At 40.5% G+C, this 22,939-nt stretch overlaps 1 protein-coding gene across 1 annotated transcript; it reads left to right on the top strand.

Moving 5' to 3' along the window:
• Positions 1-9,054: 9,054 nt before the first annotated feature.
• On the top strand, positions 9,055-12,748 carry si:ch73-30l9.1. The gene is made up of 2 exons (XM_039820179.1): positions 9,055-9,247; positions 10,199-12,748. The coding sequence occupies exons 1-2, from the start codon at positions 9,233-9,235 to the stop codon at positions 12,302-12,304; spliced, it is 2,121 nt and encodes a 706-aa protein (XP_039676113.1). The 5' UTR covers positions 9,055-9,232; the 3' UTR covers positions 12,305-12,748.
• Positions 12,749-22,939: the final 10,191 nt, after the last annotated feature.

The raw sequence follows: 22,939 nt of genomic DNA on the forward strand, positions 1-22,939 counted from the left end.
GTGGGAATTGGGTAAGGAACGCAAGATTGTGCCTCGCTGCAGTGCTCCAGGAGGAAGTGTTGGCCAACACCGGCCTCGGCCAAGGCCAGTGCTGGTTCAGGGAGCCAAAAAAGATAAGATTGGAATTTGTTTTGTCTCAGGGCCAGGAGCCGCAGTTAGTCACTCTCGACTGCTCTGAAATGTCCCCTCTGGTCTCCGTATCGTGATCAAATTCCTAAATTCCCAAAACTAATGTCTATCTAAGATGGTATCCATTTTTTGGCCCATGGTGTTCATAGTATCCAATTTGTGGCTCATGGTGTTCATAGTCACAATTTGAGTTCCGACAGCTCTGCCCACAGCTTCAACCATGACGGCCAGCCTTGTATTTTGCTCGGTTCCCGTCTTCTTAATTTCTCGATAAACCAGGGCAATGCCTGAGCCAATCAGCAAAAGACCTGTTATCATGGTTCCGAATAAGAAAATATCTTCAATGTCCTCCACGGAAAGAACCGCCAGACACACGATCCGCCACCTCTCCCACGCGTCCATCGTGTAGCCAGCTGCGAACGTTCCGGCAGGGCAGTCAGGTTCCCCCGAACCCGAGCTTCTCGTCGAGAATATGGTGTCAATTGCGCTGAGAGATCAGTTGATCAAATCCATAATTCGTAGTTTAGGAGCAGTGCCGAGAGAGAGGGAGAAAATGCGACCGCCTTCACAGAGAGCCAAACGAGAAATTGTCATACCAGAGGCCTGTACTACGAATCAAGATTTTCAATTCAATTCAATTTTATTTATAGTATCAAATCATAACACGAGTTATCTCAAGACACTTTACAGATAGAGTAGGTCAAGACCACACTCTTTAATTTACAAAGCCCCAACAATTGCAGCAATTCCCTCAAGAGCAAGCAGTGCGACCAGTGCGACAGTGGTGAGGAAAAACTCCCTCTTGGGAAGAAACCTCAGACAGACCCAGGCTCTTGGTAGGCGGTGTCTGATGGTGCCGGTTGGGGATGCGATGAACAGTGGCGATAATAGTCACATTAATAATGGAACAGTGACTTCAAATGGTAGTCGTAGTAGTTCATGTCATATCAGGGCGCTGCAGGGCGTTACAGGATGTAGCGTGGCCCAGCAGAGCATGGATGGATGTAGCAGGAAGCAGCAGGGTTTAGCAGGACGCAGGATGACATTGCAGGGCACTGCTGAGCTCAGCAGGGAGTGCAGCAGGACCACGGCGACAGCTGCAACCAGGATCTTGGTGCCAACGTTCTCCAAGGAAATATAAGGACTCCGGGAGTAAACTCCCCAGAAGCTAGGGATCAACATGTACTGGATTTATTTCAGATACCCGGCTTCACCTAACCTGTGTCACGACAATGGTTAACAACTAGTTCAATCAACCCAGGGTTTCCAAATCCAGCGACGCGCGCGTTCACATAAAAGAGGCGGTGTTTGCACAGCATGACCAATCGCAAACATCTACCAGTATATTTTACATAAGAAGAGCAAACTATAATTCTACATAAATATGAAGAACACAAACAGTTTTACAGGCAAAACGCAATACAGTCGCTGCTTCCTAAAACGGGAAGGAAAACTGGACAAAAAATAGCCGACGCTGTAAATGCATTACAGTTATCGCTTATCGATATCACTGCCCCATCAGTCAGGCACAAGATCTGACCATAATTACACTTGTGCTTTCCATAAACTGTCGTTGCTTTAGCCTATTATTTCAGTTGCAACCCTGGCAGTGGTAAGCGATCATGAGAGCAAATAAAAAATATAAAAACATAATTCAAACCGATGTGCGCATTGGCCACGCATGGCTCAAGAAGCCGACAAACAGCCTATATGTAATTCCCTCTGCTGAAAATCCTTTATAACAATACCCATCAGGGAATGTTAAAGGGGTGATAGAATGCAAAACCGAGTTTACCTTGTCATAGTTGAATTCGGTGGGTAAAAAGGACATACAGAGAACCTCAAAGTCCCATTGACACCTCTTTCCTATGAAAATCTCACAATTTGAAACTGCTGCTGAAAACAGGTGAATCTCAACAAAGCTAAAAGTTGACGTCAACTCCTCAACTCCTACCTTATTTGGCTCCTTTACCTTCTATCTTTGTAACTCCCCAAAATTTACATAGGCCACTGGGACCAATCTATGTCGCGCAGATCTCAGAAATTGTATATATTGTTCGTCTGCTAATCAACTATGTAGAGGTCAAATATGGGCCGTTTTACGAAAATTGATGGCTAATTGCCAATTTTGTCCGACTGTGTGTCGGAGTTCATGAGCTCCGCAGGCTAATGTAAAACGGCATGTGCTGCCTGGGTTGCTGCTGGCAGCTCCGAGTCCCAGTAGTCCAGTAACCCAGAAACGGTGACTTTGCCCTGGGTATGGAGCGCAGCAGGCTGCCGCTGTTTCATCAGACTGTGTGGATGTGATCTTCTGTTAATGTTCATATTACTGTCTGTAGTTGCAACTTGACTGGTGAAAATGCGGCGGGCGTCATGTTTACTAATCAGTGACCATGTTTGTAAACACAGCAGAGATCCCTTTGAGCTCTGTAATCAGCTAACGTCCGTATCAGCTGCTGTTAGACTGCTGCCACAGAGAGCCACCTGTGAAAAGAAGCCTCAGACAGCCTAAACTATACTGTAGTTGGCAGCAGTGAAATGACCCCATCGTGAGCACCAGAATGCCTTTGCGAATGTATTTGCATATAATTTGTGTAGATAAAAATAAAAAATGACTCTGAAATCACAGTTTCAAAATTCTCTATTTGCGTTTTGCTCAAGAGTGAATGAGGATAAATAACATTATCATCAATGAAAGATCCACCAACCGTCTTGTTGCTCTGAGGCAGATAATTCAAAAACTATAAGTCCTATAGCTTACATGAGCACATTGGGTGGAACTAGACAAGAATACCTACGTTTTAACATATCAATCATGTATGACAAGACACAATTGTGGGTGTGAGAGAAATTTATAGAGATGGGATGCTCTAGCAATGACCAATACACACCCATTATAAATGCAGAAAAATCCTGATGGAACACAAAACTTGGGATTTTAGTAAATACTAAACAGTGATTTCACAAGTTTCACAATAAATTGAGCGTCAGCGTCAGTTCTGGCAGGCCAGGTAGTCAAGACGCTGCTAACGCTATTGGCCATCAACACGGTCTCATCAGCTGAGACCTGTACTACGAAGCAGGATTTGGCGTTAACGAGCTAACTTCAGGTTCAACCCTTTTTTTAGTATTTTTTTAATTAACCTTTTAATATTGTTCAGATGCAGGTCAAGTTGGAGATCAGAGATGAACCAGTGTTAAAGCACCGCCTACTGACCAATCAATACTCAGTTGATAACGGCGTCACCGTTCTTAGAAGATCAGGTGGAGCTTGGTGGAAGGAGAGAGAGAGAGAGAGAGAGAGAGAGAGAGAGAGAGAGAGAGAGAGAGAGAGAGAGAGAGGTGCGCTCATAAAAGTTAAAACATTTAGAGATCGACAACCCTGTTAACATTCCCTGATTGGTATTTTTATGAAATATATTATATTATATATTATATATATTAATGGGAGGGAATTACATATCTGCTTCTTGAGCCGTGTGTCGCCAATGCGCACATCGGTTTGAATTTATGTTTTTATATTTTTTATTTGCTCTCACGGTCGCTTCCCACTGCCAGGGTTGCAACTGAAATTATAGGCTAAAGCAACAACGGAAAAGCACAAGTGTAATTATGGTCAGATCTTGGTCCTGACTGATGAGGAAGTGATATTAATAAGCGTTGTGATTTAAACATCTACAGCGTCGGCTATTTTAATTTTTTTTTGCCAGCTTTCCTTCCTGTTTTAGGAAGCAGCGACTGTATTGCGTTATGCCTGTAAAACCGTGTCTGTGTTCTTCATATTTATGTAGAATTATAGTTTGCTCTTCTTGTTTAAAATATGCTGCTCTGGTAGATGTTTGCGATTGGTCGTGGTGCGCAAACACCGCCTCTTTTATGTGAACGCGCGCGCCGCTGGATTGGGAAACTCTGAGTTGACTGAACTAGTTGATAACCAGCGTCGTAGTACAGGTTATGCAGGACCGCGGTTGTTAGGTTAGGTGAAGCCGGATTACTGAAAGAGATCCAGGACAAGTTGATCTTGCTTCATAGTACAGGCCTCTGATCTGCTCCAGCTGAGCTGCATTAGCTGATCTGGATTAGCCCATCAGCTGGTTAACACCCCTCGCTGCTCAATGGCTACACTCAAACAGGGCGCCCTATTTAAAGCAGATTCAGTTTGCTCCTACCTGCTTGCTGCTCGCTTCTCTGCCGCCCGCCACCTCCCCAGCTCCTCCTTGTGTATAACGTGGCATTTGCTTCTATGTCATCGTTGCTGCTCTGTTCATGTGGGGGAATAGTTCAGCTCACACAGTCCTAAACTGTCAAGGTGTCAAGGTGTTAACAATCACAAATTGTTGTAGACTAAACATAAATACTGCGGTGAACCCGTGCGTAATGCTGCATGATGGACAGGACAGCAATGGAAGAATCAGGAGAAAAAGAGACTTCAGGGACCATGACGATGACTGGCTCATATGCCGATTTAAATTCCCTAATGTAGCTGTAATAGTAATATAGCTGCGCTCTTGGCTCTATGTACTGAATTGGGTCCAGTAGAGAGGGCAACGCGCCGGGAACCTTGCCATCCCGGTCCATATACAGGTCCTCGCCACTCTGGGTGAAACCGGCTGTTTCCAGAGGGAAATGGCTGACAGCTAAGTGTTTTTTTAAATAAATATTATATATAATCTTCAACTTCATCACTAAGGCTTGTTTGGATACAATATATTGTTACTGTACTGTTAAATCTTATTATATACGTCTGGTATATTGAAGCTGTCCCCGAGTACCGTAATGCCTGCTGATTTGGAAGATTTTATGAATAAAGGTAGTCTATAGATCCGGTTTCCATATGCTGTGCGACAACAGGCCGAAATTATAATTTAATTGGCAGCAATTCCCGAGCGTCTGAGAGTTTTTCTTTGTTTGTTTGTTTTCTCCGCCAGTCGTCATGATTCGGCATGTTTCGGTGTAACGAAGAACAACTGCCAGGGTCATTAACATACTGATCAGCATTCACGAGGTGCTTTACATTGACTATTTATGGTTAAAAATGGGTGTGTACAGGGCGGGATAAGAGGTTGATCCACGTACGCACACTTGTAGTCAATCTGTGATTTATAAAGGGAACATTGCTTACAGGTGTGCGTACGCACTGTTTTATAAATCTGACTTTTTTTCGGCGTACGCCAATTTGGGCTTTTGGGCGCACGTACACTTATAGTAAGGATCCTACGCACAGTTTTATAAATGAGACCCCTGAACATTTTGATATTTCTATGGTTTTTGTAACTGAAAATATGCAGAAGTAAGAGGCAACCAAAGAAAGGTTTTATGGGTTCATATGGGGATAGCTCAGCTGCTTACCAGCGTAATCAGGGAGAGTGGATGCAAGTTTGCCTCATTAGGTCTTTTCTGAAGGGAGGGGCTGAGCAAACCTAAGGTGAAGAACAATAGGTAAAATAGTTCTGCATAAACTGACATTTTTATACTATTTGGGGTGCCTATTGTCGTGGGTGCACATATATGTATAAATAAATAAATATATATAAAAAAATATAACTGATCTATCCAATTGTAATGATGTTTTGAGAAACTTAAGTGTTACTGTTGCTTGCTCAGGATAACTCACCCTATAATCACCTGGTAGGTGGTAGGTTCTAATTAGGGGAGGCTGAGTGAAAAAGGGCTTCAGGAGAAGAAGGCTTGAGGAATCGAGGCAGCTGGCTGTAAGGTTGACGGCCGGCCTGCCTCAGTTTAATATTCTTATTTGTATTTTGGTTAGGAGTATGGTTTAGTGTCATTTTTGTTAATAAAAACACAAATTGAGCACTTGAAAAGCCTCCTCTCCAGTCGTCATTCATAACAATGTACATCTCAACAACAAATCTATTAGAGAATGAGAACTCGTTAAAGCCATTAGTTTAAATCTACATAAATCACATGTTTATTTTTCACAGCCCTGTTGTGTTCTTTAATCCCCCGATGTAGCACAAGTAGACACAATTCATGTTTTCCAGACATGTTTTGAGCCCCCTGAACAGTTATGTTTACCTCTTTTAGAGAGTGGGTTGTCTGCCATATTTTTTGAGGGAGACAAATCTACCTTTTCTAAAAATTGGTGTGGACATATCCCCAGCATCCCCATTTCCCAAAAGTGTTGAACTCTTTTCACCTTTTCATTTAATATCAGCTAAAAGCACAGTTGTATTCCCATGTGCTTATTGAAGTGAATACAGATTTCATTGTTGAATCTTTGGGTTAAACAACTAAAACAAATTATTATTTTCCAAAATGACATTTGTTTATTTGTTTTCAAGGATAACCCCTTGAGATGCATCATCTCATTTTCAAGGGGGTCCTTTAAGATACAAAAGAAAACATCAAGATGGAGAATCATCATTAAAGTAAATACAACACTAGACAATAACAAACATTTAGATACAACAACATTCACATTCATATACACGCACTCTCTAACAATGCTCCCACAAACCTAATCCCTTCCTTTAGCCCATACCAAAATCAAAATCAATCAGTGAGCCATCTGTGAAAATGCAATTACAGAAACAAGGTATAAATATATTTATGCACTTCAGTATCACATGCAGGTACATAACTGCAAACATGTACAGTATATAAGAAAAACAAGAAGGATCAGAAACAGGAACAGGATGTACATAAAAGAAGAGCTGATTCATATGCCTTAAATTGTACTGTGTATTAAAAGAAACTAAAAGACATTTCAAATAAGGAGGAAAATGGAAATGAATACACTTAAAAATAAGTAGTAACCAGTGGAATTGCATTCTTGACTTGGGAGCCAGCCAGTTCAAAGACTCATACATTTGACAATGGTGAGTTCTATAAGGACATCTAAGCACAAATCTGCAAAGACTATTATAAAGTACAGAAATAGGACGAAGATTTGAATCTGTGGTATTCCCGTTATATGGTATCGGCATAATCAATTATTGGAAGTAAAAAATGTATTATAATTTTTCGAACCTGTTGTGAAAAACAATCTACAGAGCGATAAAGTGACTTCAATTGGCCATATATTTTCTTGCAGATTGAATTAATATGAGGTTTGAAGGAGAGCTGGTTATCAAGCCAAAGACCAAGATATTTATACTCTTCAACTATTGTTAAATCTGTTTTATCAAGAAAACTAATTGACCAGCATTTAGATATAGGCAAAGAATTCGGTCTATTGCAAAATAACATAGTGTATGATTTTTTTCTATTCAATAGGAGTTTGTTAGAATAAAACCATTTTTGAACTAGGTTAAAGTCAAATTGAAGAGATAATTGGATTTGTAAAATATCAGAACTGGATGAATATATTACAGTGTCATCTGCATATAAGTGAATTAAACTGTCAGTACACATTTGCGGTAAATCATTAATAAAGATCGAGAATAAGAGCGGGCCTAAGGATGAACCTTGTGGAACACCTTTATCAATTATTTTAAAGCCAGATTGGGTGCCTTGAAAAGCAACACATTGACTTCTATGATGAAGAAAAGAATTAAAAAATAATAAAGAGTCTGAAGAAAGACCAATAGCATGTAATTTGTCTAAAAGAAGATAATGGTCAACCATATCAAAAGCTTTGGAAAGATCAATAAATATAGCACCTGTCAGCATATTATTGTCTGATGCGGACAATATGTCGTTTGTGAATTTTAGAAGAGCAGGAAAAATGGTCAGTAAAGGAATTTGACCGATTTATAGTTAAGGGATTTGACTGATTCAGTGCAACCTTTGTCTTGTTCCTTCTAAACAGTACAATGCAATTATCATCCATAATGTGCATTCAATCTGCAAACATACGTGTTAAGGCTTGCTTCTAAATATAGACTGAAAGGTTCAACCCAGAATGCTATTTTAGTTTTTCTTGCAGATCAAAACGTGACCCAGAGATTCAACTGTATTTCAGTGGTTTGGCTGAGGATGAATGTGAGTCTTCCCAGATAGGCAAGATGAGAAGATCAGAGGGTGAAATGGTTGGATAATCATGTCCTCTTCATATTTAATTGCTGTATGAAGGCAGGCCATTTTTAGAACCTTCATCACCAGGGCAAGTTTAGCTGCATGTGTGTGTATATACTGTGTATATAATGTGTGCCTTCATTCTATGTCAGTGTCAGGTGTTAGTGTTGCATGGTACTATCTACCATTAATTATTGTCTTTTAATATATATGTTAATAAGAAGCTTCCTTACAGCAAATACACAGACATTTTGTTTGCTTCAGTGTAGTTGTGTGGCTTTTATTTAACAAAAGGCCTTTCCTTTCTAACCACTACATCATGCAGTCAAATGCCAAGATGAATATACCATAATTAAACTTCATAAAAAATATCTTTTTCAGTTTATTGTGTATATATATATATATATATATATATATATATATATATATATATATATATATACGGAAGCCGAGAACGGCCGTGGATTTTTTTTTATTATCTCGTCATAACGACTTATTAATTCGTTATCTCGAGATAACAAAGTTTGTTTTCTCGAGATAACTAATTAATTATTTCTTTATCTCGACATACCAAAGATCATTTTATCGAATTAATTAATAATGTGTTTGTCTTGAATTCAAACTAATGCGCTGCCACGAACGGCTTCTGTAGCGCCACTGGCTGTAAGTTGTGCGCCAGCAGCGCCACATTTGTACACTTTGTTAGTTGGTTAGTTGACTGGGTTTGTTTAGGGGCTACCGGTTAGCAGATGGAAGGATGACAAACTCCTATCTGTCCGGCTGCTTCAGCTAAGGTAACGTAAATGTAGGCTAACGTTAACTTAGCAATGTAATGTGAAACGTAATTAAACGTTTATTAATTAATTTAATAGTGCTTTGATATGTGACTGAGTTTATTATTATGGGTTGTTGCACAGCATTGCAATGGTCAAATCAAAATGTGGCTATTAAATAATCAGAAGAACTATGACAACCTTTTTGTATAAGGGCCAGCAGTCAAGAATTGAACAACTTTGTTGCAGCTGCTAACAATGACTATGTTTACTGTTGAATCCTACAGATCACCATGGACCAGTTTCTCTCAGCCTTGAGAGAAAGGGGTGTTCCCTAGGAGAACCTGGAAAGAATGGCAGAGGAAAAGGTGAAGTAGCTACACAGTCTAAGTCAATATTCAAAGGCATTGTCTGCTAATGCTAAATTGACAAATGAAGAAGTACTTTGGTCCAATTTGGTTGTTGTAAGTCTGTAGAATCATACATATGATCCATCTAGACATTGAAAATGGCGTAATACCTTACCTGCACAAGATGGACATAAAATAATTGATATGACCTAAGTTAATACTGGTAACTACTAAATTGCAGCAACGGTTGGACACACACCCTTGCTGTTAAAAACAGAAACAAAAACAGCTATGACCAGTGTACATTACATTCTCACTCACAGAAATAAACAGAAACTCAAACACTCATTACTCAAATATATGTAGCCGTGTAGTTCATTCATTTAAATATAATTTTCTACTGGTGTGAGATAGTTCTCAAAGTTGTCCAATGTGTTCTTTGTTTTCTTTTTAGTGTAACATTGTTGTGAAATAAGTAAAATGTGAAGCAGATTTTAAGTCAGCTGCACGGTAACATGTTGTTGCAGATTTTGGTCACAAGGTGGCAATAATGACTCATGTCACAAGAATAAAATGCGTATTTTTCCTTCCAAAATGTTCCTTCAGTGTTTTCTAAATAGAAAGGTTCTGATATAGGCAGAGAAGGATAGAGTAGTCAAAAATTGTACTCAAGTAAAAGTATTGTTACTTTAGGACAATATTACTCAAGTAAAAGTAAAAAAACATTTGCATTATAAGTAGAATTTATCTAAAAAGTTAATCAAGTAAATCTAACTGAGGAAATGTAACTTGTTACTACCATCTCTGGATATAGGGGAGGAAAGTGCCAAGAGAAAAGTGTGCTCTAGAGTAAAATGTTTATACGTAGAAGTCAGTCTCTCTGTGAATAGCCCTTTCAGAGCCTTCTTTTTCTGAGTATGATGGTTACCAGTAGGTGATTATGACATTATATCTGCTTTTGTGTTTTAGATCGATCAAGACATTGTAAAGTTCCTTGGAGAAGACAAACTCTCTGCTTTTATTCCTCGATATGGAGATCGTGTCTTTGCCAGAAACTGGAAGGAGTTATCCTCAAGTGAAAGGATAGAGGATACAGAGCAAAGGAAACAAACTTTAATAAATAGACTAAGAGAGAAGATGAAACTTCCATCCACCACCTCAGCCACAGCAACCAGCAGCTTTAAATCTAAGCCTACACTTCGTGGAAATAAGAATGCTGAAAAGAAGACAAGGAAAATCGAACTTGGCTGGTTGAACTACCAAAATTCTATGTACAAACAAGTAAGAAGGCCTACTGGTGGTGGAACAAGAGAGATAGTTGTAAGCAAAGATGATACTGTATCCTCAATTCTTGAAAAAGGGAAAACCCTTTTTTTCCCCAACGGTACATCAACAAAAGGCAAATTAGAGGACTTTGAGTTCATGCTTTCTGTCATTGGTTCTGAGGAGCCCCTTGAGGGTAGTGTCACAGTTGGAAGTTTGTTAGAGCAAACTAATTACAAGATCCTCAGACTATACCTCTGTACAAAGCCAAAAGATTGTAGTGATTCTGAGCTTAGTGATGAAACAACAGACATGCCCTTTTCACCTGATACATCCAACACACTTGGGCCAGCTAAATATGCATCTCCATCCTTATCCAGCCCATCACTGCTCTCCCCCACTCCTGGCATAAGACCTCGGTACGGCAGTAGGCCTTTCTCTTGGAGCAGTCCTGATACTACCTCAACACTCCAAGCAACTCCTACTTCTCAAACATCAGGCCAGCCTCTTATAGATCTACCCAGTGATGATGAAGTTATTGTATTTGGATATGACACCAACATGCCTTGTGAACTTGTCGATGGTCTTGCTGACACTCTGGTATACTCACCGCTACACGTCAAGACCACAGTAAGTCCAGATTCCTGGCCAGTTAACAGCCAACAAGAAAGCGGCACAAACACAGTCTTTGAAAATCAAATAGAAGCAGTAGTGGTAGCTGAGATGGAAGAAGATATTGACATTGTGGATTCTGAGCAGGCTTCAAGTTCCACCAGCACAATGGCCATTGATTTCTTTGCAAATCCAGAGAATATAGTTGAGAAGCAAGTCATTGTGATCCGCAAAACACACTGTCTTGTGGACATGATTGAAGCATTTACAGATGACTGCATACTGGATGCTAATATTTCAATCAGGCGTGTGCTTGAACGTGGCGAGGCTGAGGCTGGAGTTGGGAGTGGGGTCACCAGAGACTGCCTCACTGATTTCTGGGATATGTTTTATGCAACAAAGACCTGTGGAACCAACTACAAGATCCCACTTTTGTACCACAAATTCCAAGAGAAAGAGTGGACTGCTGTTGCTCGCATCTTGGCCTTTGGATGGCAGAAATTTCAGTTATTTCCAGTCCAACTTGCCCCTCCGTTCCTTACAGAGGCGCTATCTCTCTCCTGCTCAGACAATCTACTGGAGGCTTTCTTCAACTATATCAGCGCAACTGAGAAGGATGTGCTAACTGAGGCAATTAGCAACTTCAAAGGGGCAGATATGGATGAACTCCTTAGCATACTCAGCAGTCACAACTGCTGTGTACTCCCAACTGAAGAAAATCTGCCAAGTCTGGTGGAGGAAATAGCCCACAAAGAGATGGTGCAAGAACCAGCATTTATCATAAAGTGTTGGAAGCCAATTCTCAGGTCTATTGGACAATCCATGAGTACGGAAGGATTGAAGAAGATTCTGGATGATCTCAAACCCAAGGCAAGAAACATTACCAAAACCATTAAGTTCCCAGAATCTATGTCACTGGAAGAACAAACTACCTCAAATCATCTCTTGAGATTTGTAAGAGAAAGAGATGAGAAGGAGCTTGGCCTATTCCTCAGGTACTGCACAGGGTCTGACTTGTTCCTACCTAAGACCATTAAAGTCACATTCACAGCAGAACAGCCACAGTTCGCAATGGCGCCTTTGGCTCACACCTGTAGTTGTTCTTTGGAACTGGCATCTAACTACAAAGACTATGCAGATTTTCAAACAGAATTCATCTCTGTGTTGAAGAGTGGAGTGTGGGTAATGGATTTGGCCTAATAAGGCTTTGTTTGCTTAGACAGCAAATGAAAACTACACACACACACACACATTCTGAAGTTTAGCAGCATCATCTTTTATATAATCCACAAGTTCTACATATATGGAGGGCAGATGCATTGTCGTAGTAGAATGAGATAGATTTTTCTTTTCAATTCATGATCTCTTTAAAATTCAAATATGACAGCTGAAGGCACTGTGGAAAAAAAATCACACTTGAGTTAATATTTCAATAAAGACAATTTATTTACAAAAAATAGAAATGTGACAATGTATTCTTGGACAAGTTGTATGTATGTACTGTTTGTGGTTGATGTTTTTCCATTGTTAAAATTAAACCTAAACATAGTTCATAAATTACAGTGTAATGCTATGCAGATCTTCAAACCTGGAAGAGTTTCTATTGCCAGTACTGTTCTACGTTGTCAGTGTCAAATGTGCTATATATACATTTTTCTATTCTATTCTAATTTGATTTAGAATAGTGCAGTGCCCCCCCTGCCCCCGCCCCCCTGCACTTTCCCGGGTCCAAGTTCATGTTATTTAAATGAAAGCAGTGGCTTATGAGTTTGCAATGTTTACAATGAAAATGTTTTGATTAAAATGTTTCAACTGTTTGTAATTTTCACTGTCTTTTTTTAAACTGTGTTAATGTGTTGACTAAGATTTTGTTAGTCGATTAGTCAGTTCTAATGCTAAATTAGTAATTTCCTGGAAGATTACAAGGACGTCTCTGATAAGCATGATTTTTAAAGAGGTCCTTTTGAATTATTGCATGTGGACAACTCAAACTTTACAGATTTGTCACTGAAATCAACTAATCAGTCGATCAATTGAGACAAATGTCTATTAGTTGGCTAAGAATGTCTTTAGTCGAGGGCAGCCCTACATTACAATGATTTTCAACATTTTCAGAGCATGAACCCTACATGTGTTACACTTAAGGGGCACAGACCCTCATTTTATGTAAATTTGTCTCTTGGACCCAAATCTGAGAATATTTTTATTAAACCTATATATGATTTTTTTCCAGAATTCCATGACTGGAAAACCCTAAAGTGCCCTTTCTGGTCCCAAGACCCAACATTATCAACCTGGCCTACTACACATAAATCAAATTATCTTAGTAAAACATTTCAACACAGCATCAACTGATGCACAGGCCAATGATACTTGAGAAATGTAAACCTTTGGAGAGGCCTCATTGCTGGAAATGCCATCATTATTAAAACCTTGGAGAGTGCATCTGTCTGTATGCTACAACAACATCAGTGATGAGGCTCTGGCAGGAGTGCTGTTATTAAAGGCCTCAGGTCTTTGTAAAGTCGTATTGCCTCTGTAGCATTATGACACTGTGCTATGTTGTTCTCTTCCATCACCATCAAACAGAGCTCATGCAGGTCATGGTCGCAGGGAATGTCTGTTTTCCATAGACAAATGTCCTCTTGGAGAACAATCCCCACTTTTTCATACTGTAGTGGATGCAAATAATCTTGTGCGTGATAGAGCTCAGGTACATTGTACATCAGACATGGTTTTCCATGATAATTAGGGTCCGTTTCCACCTGCTCGAATGTGATGGTTGTCCCACATTGTCACAACGGTGTCTAACTCGTTCTGCAACACAAAAACATGAGGATTTCAATACGTATGATGACTTATTTTGAAAATGAGTACATGGAAGAAGCCACCTTTGGCGCCTTACACTGTATATATTTATTATATATCATTATAGCACCATAATGGGGAAATGCAGTATTGTTTTATGCTATGGTGGAGTTATCAGCAGAATAATACTGTGCTTCAGCTTCCCGCACTCAGCCATAGTAGCCTACATAATGAAAACAAGAGTATTGACCCCAGGACAAAAACGCCTACATATTGATGCCATATAGGCTTGGAAAAAAGTCCAGAGCTCAGAAATTTAGACACATGTTATGAGGGGGGTCTTTGGTGGGGGACACAAACATTCATAAAAGAAGAGGGAAACAAAACCTAGAAACAATCCAAAAGAATATTTGTGGTGATCAAATCAAATTATTATTGCAGAGAGAAACTTATTACATATACCAAATGCAAGCTACAGTATATCCAGGACTCAATGAGGAAACTGATTTCAGTCCTTTGTTATAGTTTTTCTTGTATTTGTGGTCTGATGCCTGTGTTGCTCTAGAGATTTTGTTGCTTGTACATTGATTTATCATTATTGTTTTTTCTATGTCTTTATTTATTTTTTCCACATTTTTTTATCATGTATCTTTTCTTACATTTTGAATAGCCATCTACTGGTGAGACCTTGTACTTTTACCTGTGAGTTCATTGTCCACCTGCTCAGGTGTGTGTAATTAACCTGTCTACTTAAGGGGAATCTGTGTGCTGTGGGTTACACCCTGAAGAAGGCTGTTGTGCCACTACGCATAAGATGTATCCCAGCCTTACTTTTATGTACTAGTATGTTTTTAACCATTTTATCTGTTTTGACTGTTCCTTCATTCCTTCTTTTTTTCTCCCTTCCTTCTTTCTTTTTCTCTCTTTTCTTCCTTCCTTCCGCTCTTTTTTCCTTCCTTCTTCCCCTCCTTCCCTCTTTCTTTCCTCCCTCCTCCCTTCCTCTTTCCTTCCTTCTTTCCTTCGTCCTTCTTTCCTTTCTTCCTTCCTCCTTCCCTTCCTATGTCCTTCCTTCCTTCCTCATGATATAGTCATCTTAATAAAGACTATTTACATTTTTTGCCGGAGTGCTTTGGTTTCCGCTTCTTTTTGGAAATATGTAGCTACATTTGACTCCAAGTAGCTAGTAATCAATTAGATATGAAGGGAAAGGAAAACAAGTGAACACTAAACGGTAGTCTATATCAAACCCTGGACAGCTCCACTTCAGCGTCATCATTTAGTTACATCTGTGGTTCAAATACTGAATACAAAATCCCATGTAGGCCTATGTGAACACAGTATTAAGCTCTATGTTAATATAGTGTAGTTATATGTTAAAAATAATAATAATGAAAGCATAATGTTTATGTCAGTGGTTGATAGAGAAACAGAGCAGGGACCCCTTATAGTTAAAATAAAATTATGTTGCATTTTAAGTGTGATCTATAATAACGAGTGCACACCAGGATATTTTCAATTCAATTTTATTTATAGTATCAAATCATAACATAAGTTATCTCGAGACACTTTACAGATAGAGTAGGTCTAGACCACACTCTATAATTTACAAAGCCCCAACAATTCCAACAATTCCAGTAATTCCCTCAAGAGCAAGCAGTGCGACAGTGGCGAGGAAAAACTCCCTCTTGGGAAGAAACCTCGGACAGACCCAGGCTCTTGGTAGGCGGTGTCTGACGAGCCGGTTGGGGGTGTGATGAACAGTGGCGATAGTAGTCACATTAATAATGGAACAGTGACTGGATGTAGCGGGAAGCTGCAGGGTTCAGCAGGACGCAGCATGACATTGCAGGGCATCGCTGAGCTCAGCAGGGAGTGCAGCAGGACCACGGCGACAGCTGCAACCAGGATCTTGGTGCCAACGTTCTCCAAGGAAATACGCTGGGGGAAAAAAGCATAAGGACTCCGGGGAGTAAACTCCCCAGAAGCTAGGATTAGTAACAAGCATTTCTGGGATGGGCTGCACACAAATAGTAATAGTAATAGTAACAGTAATAGAAAGGGAGAGGAGAGAGCAGCTCAGTGTGTCAAAGGAAGGAAGTCCCCCGGCAGTCTAGAACTATAACAGCGTAACTATAACAGGTAACTAAGAGAGACAGGTCATAAGGAGAGGTAGCTTTTTCGGGCTTAGAACTCTCCCCCTGCCGGATCTGGCTTGGCTGGCCTGCCTCCCTCTACTTTGTTATGTATTATTAATCTAACAATTATGAAGAGAAGCAGTTGGGCCAGTTAGGTGAACACTGCAACTCCTCACTCCCTAACTATAAGCTTTATCAAATAGGAGAGTTTTAAGTTCATTCTTGAATGAGGTGACAGTTTCTGCCCCCCGACCCAGATCGGGAGCTGGTTCCATAGGAGAGGAGCCTGATAACTGAAGGCTCTAGCTCCCATTCTACTTTTAGAGACTCTAGGTACCACCAGTAACTCTGCATTCTGGGAGCGCAGTGCTCTAGTAGGACAATAGGGTATTAGGAGCTCTTCTAGATATGATGGTGCTAGACCATTTAGAGCTTTGTAGGTCAAGAGAAGGACTTTAAACTCAATCCTGGATTCAACAGGAAGCCAATGCAGAGAAGCTAATACAGGAGAAATATGATCTCTTTTCTTAGTTCTTGTGAGAACACGCGCTGCAGCATTCTGGATCAGCTGGAGAGTCTTAAGAGACTTATTTGAGCAACCTGACAGTAGGGAATTACAATAGTCCAGCCTGGAAGTAACAAATGCATGGACTAGTTTTTCAGCGTCGTTTTGAGACAGGATATTCCTAATTTTGGCAATGTTACGAAGATGAAAAAAGGCTGTTCTTGCGGTTTGTTTTATGAGGGGCATTAAAGGATATATCCTGATCAAAGATAACTCCTAAATTTCTAACAGTGGTGCTGGAGGCCAGGGCAACACCATCCAGAGTAGCTATATCTCTAGATAATGAAGTTCGGAGGTGTTTAGGGCCCAGCACAATAACTTCAGTTTTGTTAGGGTTTAACATCAGAAAATTATAGGTCATCCAGGATTTTATATCCTTAATGCACGCTTGAAATTTAGCTAGCTGACTGGTTTCGTCTGGTTTGATTGACAAGTATAATTGGGTGTCATCCGCATAACAGTGAAAGTTAATTGAGTGTTTTCTAATAATATTGCCTAGAGGAAGCATATATAAGGAGAATATAATTGGTCCAAGCACTGAGCCTTGTGGAACCCCATGGCTAACTTTAGCGTACTTGGAGGATTTATCATTAACATTCACAAATTGAGATCGATCAGAGAAATAGGACCTAAACCAACTCAGAGCAATTCCTTTAATGCCAACCAAGTGTTCCAATCTCTGTAACAGGATTGAATGGTCAATAGTGTCAAATGCAGCACTAAGATCTAGTAAAACAAGAATGGAGACAAGACCTTTGTCTGCAGCAGTTAAAAGGTCGTTAGTAATTTTCACCAGTGCCGTCTCTGTGCTATGATTCTTTCTAAATCCTGATTGAAAGTCATCAAATAAACTATTGCTATGTAGAAAATCACATAACTGATTAGCAACCACCTTCTCAAGGATCTTGGATAGAAAGGGAAGGTTAGATATAGGTCTATAGTTTGCTAAGACCTCAGGATCCAGGGTGGGTTTTTTCAGAAGAGGTTTTATCACAGCTACTTTAAATGACTGTGGTACATAACCTGTTAATAAAGACATATTGATCATATCTAGTAATGAAGTGTTAACCACAGGTAATGCTTCTTTGAGTAGTCTCGTTGGGATGGGGTCCAAGAGACAGGTAGATGGCTTAGCTGAGGATATCTTTAACATTAATTGTTGAAGGTCTATAGGATAAAAGCAGTCTAAGTATATGTCGAGACTAGTCTTTATTTCTAACGACTCTGCGTTTAAAGGTGAACCGTTAGAAGTTGAGTGTAAAAGGTGATGAATTTTATCTCTAATTGTTGTAATTTTATCATTGAAGAAGTTAATGAAGTCATCACTACTCAGAGCTAGAGGAATAGATGGCTCAGTAGAGCTGTGACTGTCTGTCAGCCTGGCTACAGTGCTGAAAAGAAACCTTGGGTTGTTCTTGTTTTCTTCTATTAGTGATGAGTAATAGTCTGATCTGGCTTTTCTTAGGGCCTTCCTATAGGTTTTGAGACTTTCTTGCCAATCCAAACGAGATTCTTCCACCTTGGTGGAACGCCACTTACATTCAAGGTTTCGCGAGATTTGTTTTAATTTGCGAGTTTGGGAGTTATACCAAGGTGCTAGTTTCCTTTGCTTCATCATCTTCTTTGTCAGGGGAGCGACGGAGTCTAAGGTCGTCTACAAATGCATCAATTTGAGAGGGACTGAGGTTAACATACAGGTCCTCTGTTATGTTAAGGCATGACATAGAGTCGAATGCTGTTGGAATATCGTCTTTAAATTTAGCTATAGCACTGTCAGATAAGCATCTGGTGTAGGAGCTTTTATCTAATTTAATATAATCAGGTAGTTAGAATTCGAAAGTGATTAAAGAATGATCTGATAATACCGAACAGTGCGTCGCCTTGTGCACACTCTGACTGAAACCGATTGAATCCAGTAATGAGTTGAAAGCAGTACTAAGGCTGTCATTGTCAATGTCCACATGGATATTAAAATCACCTACAAGAAGTACTTGGTCTGATTTAAGGACTAAACATGATAAAAACTCTGAGAATTCAGATAAAAATTCAGAATACGGACCTGGAGCCCTGTAAATAACAACGAATATAATTGGCTGTAATGTTTTCCATTTTGGATGTTGAAGATTAAGAACAAGACTTTCAAATGAGTTATAATGTAATTTAGGTTTAGGAGTAATTAACAGGCTTGCATCAAAGATGGCTGCAACTCCCCCTCCTCGGCCTGAGCCTCTAGGAATTTGAGTATTTATATGGCTGGGAGGAGTGGCTTCATTTAGACTAACATAGTCTTCATGGCCCAGCCAGGTTTCAGTAAGACAAAATAAATCAATTTTATTATCTGATATCAACTCGTTTACCAATACTGCTTTAGAAGACAGAGATCTAATATTTAATAGTCCACATCTAATTTTCCTATTTTGTTCTATTGCAGTCGTTTTAATTCCAATTAGGTTGTTAAGTATAGCGCATCTTTTGTTTACCTTTGATTTAACCGATCTGAGCCGGGGGACAGACACCGTGCTTATTAGACTATGAGTGGGCGACTGCTCCAACGGAAGCACAGAGGGGCGCGTAGCACTGCACCTCTGATTACTAATATCAAACTTGGGTTGTCATAGTTTATGTCTGATAAATTCGTTCAGATTTTTTGATATGAGAGCGGCACCGTCCCAGGTGGGATGAATGCCGTCTCTCTCAAATTGAGACCAGGCTTTCCCCAGAACGCCCTCCAGTTATTCACATAGCCCACATCATTAGCTGGGCACCACCCCGACAACCAGCGGTGGAAGGATGACGTACGGCTGTACATTTCATCATTGGTCAGGTTTGGCAGGGGTCCAGAGAAAACTACTGAGTCCGACATTGTCTTTGCGTATGCACAAAGTGACTCAACATTCATTTTAGTGATCTCCGATTTACGACCATTACCACCTACGTGAAGTATGATCTTACTGTATTTACGGTTCTTTGTTGCCAGCAGCTTTAGATGGGTTTCTATATCGCCCGCTCCAGCCCCGGGGACACATATGACCGTAGGTAGGCCTACTGTAGCCGCCGGGGCCGCTGGCTTCACATATCGCAGTATAGAGCTCCCAATAACCAGAACTGGCTTCTCAGCGGGTGTATCACTGAGTAGGGAGAAACTGTTAGAGAGGCGAAGACGCGCTCCGGTTTAGAAACGACCGTCATGGCATGGTGTGCCCTGGTCTAGATCTAACGCTACGCTTCCCTCGGACAGTCACCCACTCGCCCGGCTGCTCGGGGTCTGCGGGGGGACAGCTAGCAGAAGCTACAGTATGTTGGCCCGCATTAACTACATGGTGCTGGCTAGCTACGGAAGCATACGATTCTGATTCCATGGTGCGGAGCCGTGACTCAAATTCACTAAGCCTTGCCTCCAAAACAGCGAATATACTACATTTATTACATGTATCGTTATCACTAAAGGAGGCAGAGGAATAGCTAAACATTTGACACACATAGCAAGAAAGAGCAGGAGAGGGAGAGGAATTAGCCATTGCTAATGACTAAGCTAAAGTAGCTAACAGTGTTTTAACAATTGTAAATTCAGCGAGTCAGTCACTGTAAGTGAGGCTAAGTATAAGTGCTTGAGTAAAACAATTGTAATTCAAATGCAATCCAGGCAAATAGCCGCTAATTTAAACAGTGAAGCAGAGTTCAGTAAGTTTTTGCCGGAGCAGCAAACTAGCGTTTGTAACACGGGAACACCGGAAGTGACACAATACGCTCACCTTACACGTCGGCACGTCAGTTAGATGTTGTGTCAGGATTGATACTCCTTTTAATAGGATAGATATATTTAAACTGTCAATCAAAGGCGCCTTCATAAACGTAATGCATTTTAATTGATTTATCCTTAGTTGTGACACAGCTTGTAAAGTTGGATTTGATATGAGCGATGAGGTTCAAGTGTATTTCATATTTGTCTCATTGACAGTTGGAGCCTACAGACAGGTATACAGACACGTGGAGCAGGCGGCAAATTGATATTAAAGCTGGTTCATATCAAAACAATATGAAATACAGCCCTGAGATGTAGGCTACTATATTGAAGATATGGACAGTGGATGACTTACTTGGATAATCTTAAGAAAGCAGAATTGGATGAGACCCTTGTCTATGAAATCCCCATTAAAGTCTCCAGTTGCCTGGAACTCCTGGAAGACATCCCTACAATAGCTTGCGTTCTGTCTCCGGTAGATCCCCCACCAGCTTTCGATCCGTTGATGTACATGTACTGCGTCCTTGGAACACACACGGCCCATGCACAACGCCAGTCTCATCTTCTCGGAAGAAGTGTTGCAGCCTGTTAACATGGACATTTTCAGTTCCCAAATCCGATCGGATTATTTTTGGACAACCCCCTAGGCCCGTGACTGCATTCATGAAGTATGCTGTGATGACTTTGGGGTTACTATCGGAAGAGTTTGCTTGCATCCAGATTATATGACGCGAAAACCCATCAATGCATCCGTTTATTCCAATGCCGAAAGGGGTCAGCTTGTCATAGGAGTCCATATGCCATAAATAATTGGGCCCTGGGACACTATAAAATCTTCTCCGAAGTCTTGTTCCTCTCCGTTGCTGTACGCCCTCTGGGTCAAGATGTGACTGAACCTCCTGAACCATGTCTCGAGTAACGCGCAGTCCAGCCAATCTGCACCTCTCGTGCATCATTCGGTAACCATGAAGACGACCGGTTATTACGGTATCCATGTCGTGAATGAAGGGCTATAATTGGTGGGTAACTCTTTCGTTTGTTAGCCTTTTCGCTATGATGCTTGCTATGCTTATAAAACAATAATTTGGTTTTAACTCAAACACGAGATTTGGAATTTCACCATAATATTGTGCTTCCAAAAAAAAACTGTTGCAAGTTCAGTTATTATTTATTTCCATCATTTGGGTTAACATTAGAACCTGTCATTAACCAACTGAATTTTCAAATCTGTGGGTACTTTCAAAGACGAACATCTGCTATTTGCTACAACTCTAGTTCGTGACAAAGTATAGTTTAACAGTCATAACTAAAAGTGTGCAATGCATAGAATTCGAGGCAGTAAGCAAGGAGCTAATGGTTCCTCCCTAAAAGTTCGATTAATATAGCATGTAATGACAGACATTTAGCGTGTAAGGGCATGTTTATGTAACCCTCCTATTATGTTTGGGGTCAATTTGACCCCAGGCTCTTTTAACTGTATAAAACATAATCCTATGGTCTTTTGATTTCAATTTCAATTCAATTGCAATTTCAGGGGCACTTCTAAAATATTTTGGAGCATCCTCTGCCACTGGTCAGGATGAGCCACCTACCTCCCCCGCTACACAGGACTCTACTGCTGGAATATTCTAAGAGCCTCAGGATGAGGACCGGCCATCTACCTCATCAGCTACACAGGCCTCTTCTGGAATGGTCTTGACCCTTCAGGATGAGCTACCATATATGTCCTCAGCTACACATGTCTCCACAAATATCTCCACAAATATCTGATATCTAGGATGAAGACATCTTTGCCTGTACTTTTCCCCAGCATGAGCCTTCAGGTGGGTTTTTGCGCGTGTGTGTGTGTGTGTGTGTGAGTGTGTGTGTGTGGAGGGGGTATGCCTAGGCTACAAGACAACTGGACAACTGCAATTTAATGTAATTGTAATATATCTGATCATTTCTGAGTAGGCCTATGTGTTATGTTCCACTGCTATGTGCTGTGAGTAATGTCGCAATATGCTGTCTGATAGAAATGCCTGGAGCTGAACCCTCAATGAGCCCCACTGTTGAGGATGAGCCTCTTTGAACCGACCCTGCTAACTGGCCCTCACATCTGACTGACAGTATTCTGACTGAGCTGAGGACCAAGTAAGGTGCCACCTGGCTTTGTTTTCCATAGGAATGAGAGTGATGGGAGAAGTTGCCACCACCAATATTTTATAAAGACAGTTATTATTCAAACGTTTTTATTGGGTTTTTAATTGTAAACACTTAGAAAACAATTAACAAGTCCACAAACAGCCACCCCAACATCTACAATAATAAAATGACAATAATAACACACAAAAAAAACAACTAACATGTTACAGAGCCTGTGAATCAATTATCTCCCGGTGTTTCCAGCAGGAAATTGTAAATTAAAATAATCTAGAAATGGCTGCCAGACCTTATAAAATCTCGGGGTTGAGCCCCTGATCGCGTGTTTCAACTTCTCAAGTTTCAAGTGTGCCATTACATCCTCAACCCAACGCCTGTGTGTGGGAGGCATATCTGACTTCCAATTACACAAAATAAGATGTCTGGCCAATAGAGATGAAAAC

This window comes from Perca fluviatilis, chromosome 13, assembly GCF_010015445.1.
Source record: "Perca fluviatilis chromosome 13, GENO_Pfluv_1.0, whole genome shotgun sequence".
Classification (NCBI taxonomy): domain Eukaryota; kingdom Metazoa; phylum Chordata; class Actinopteri; order Perciformes; family Percidae; genus Perca; species Perca fluviatilis.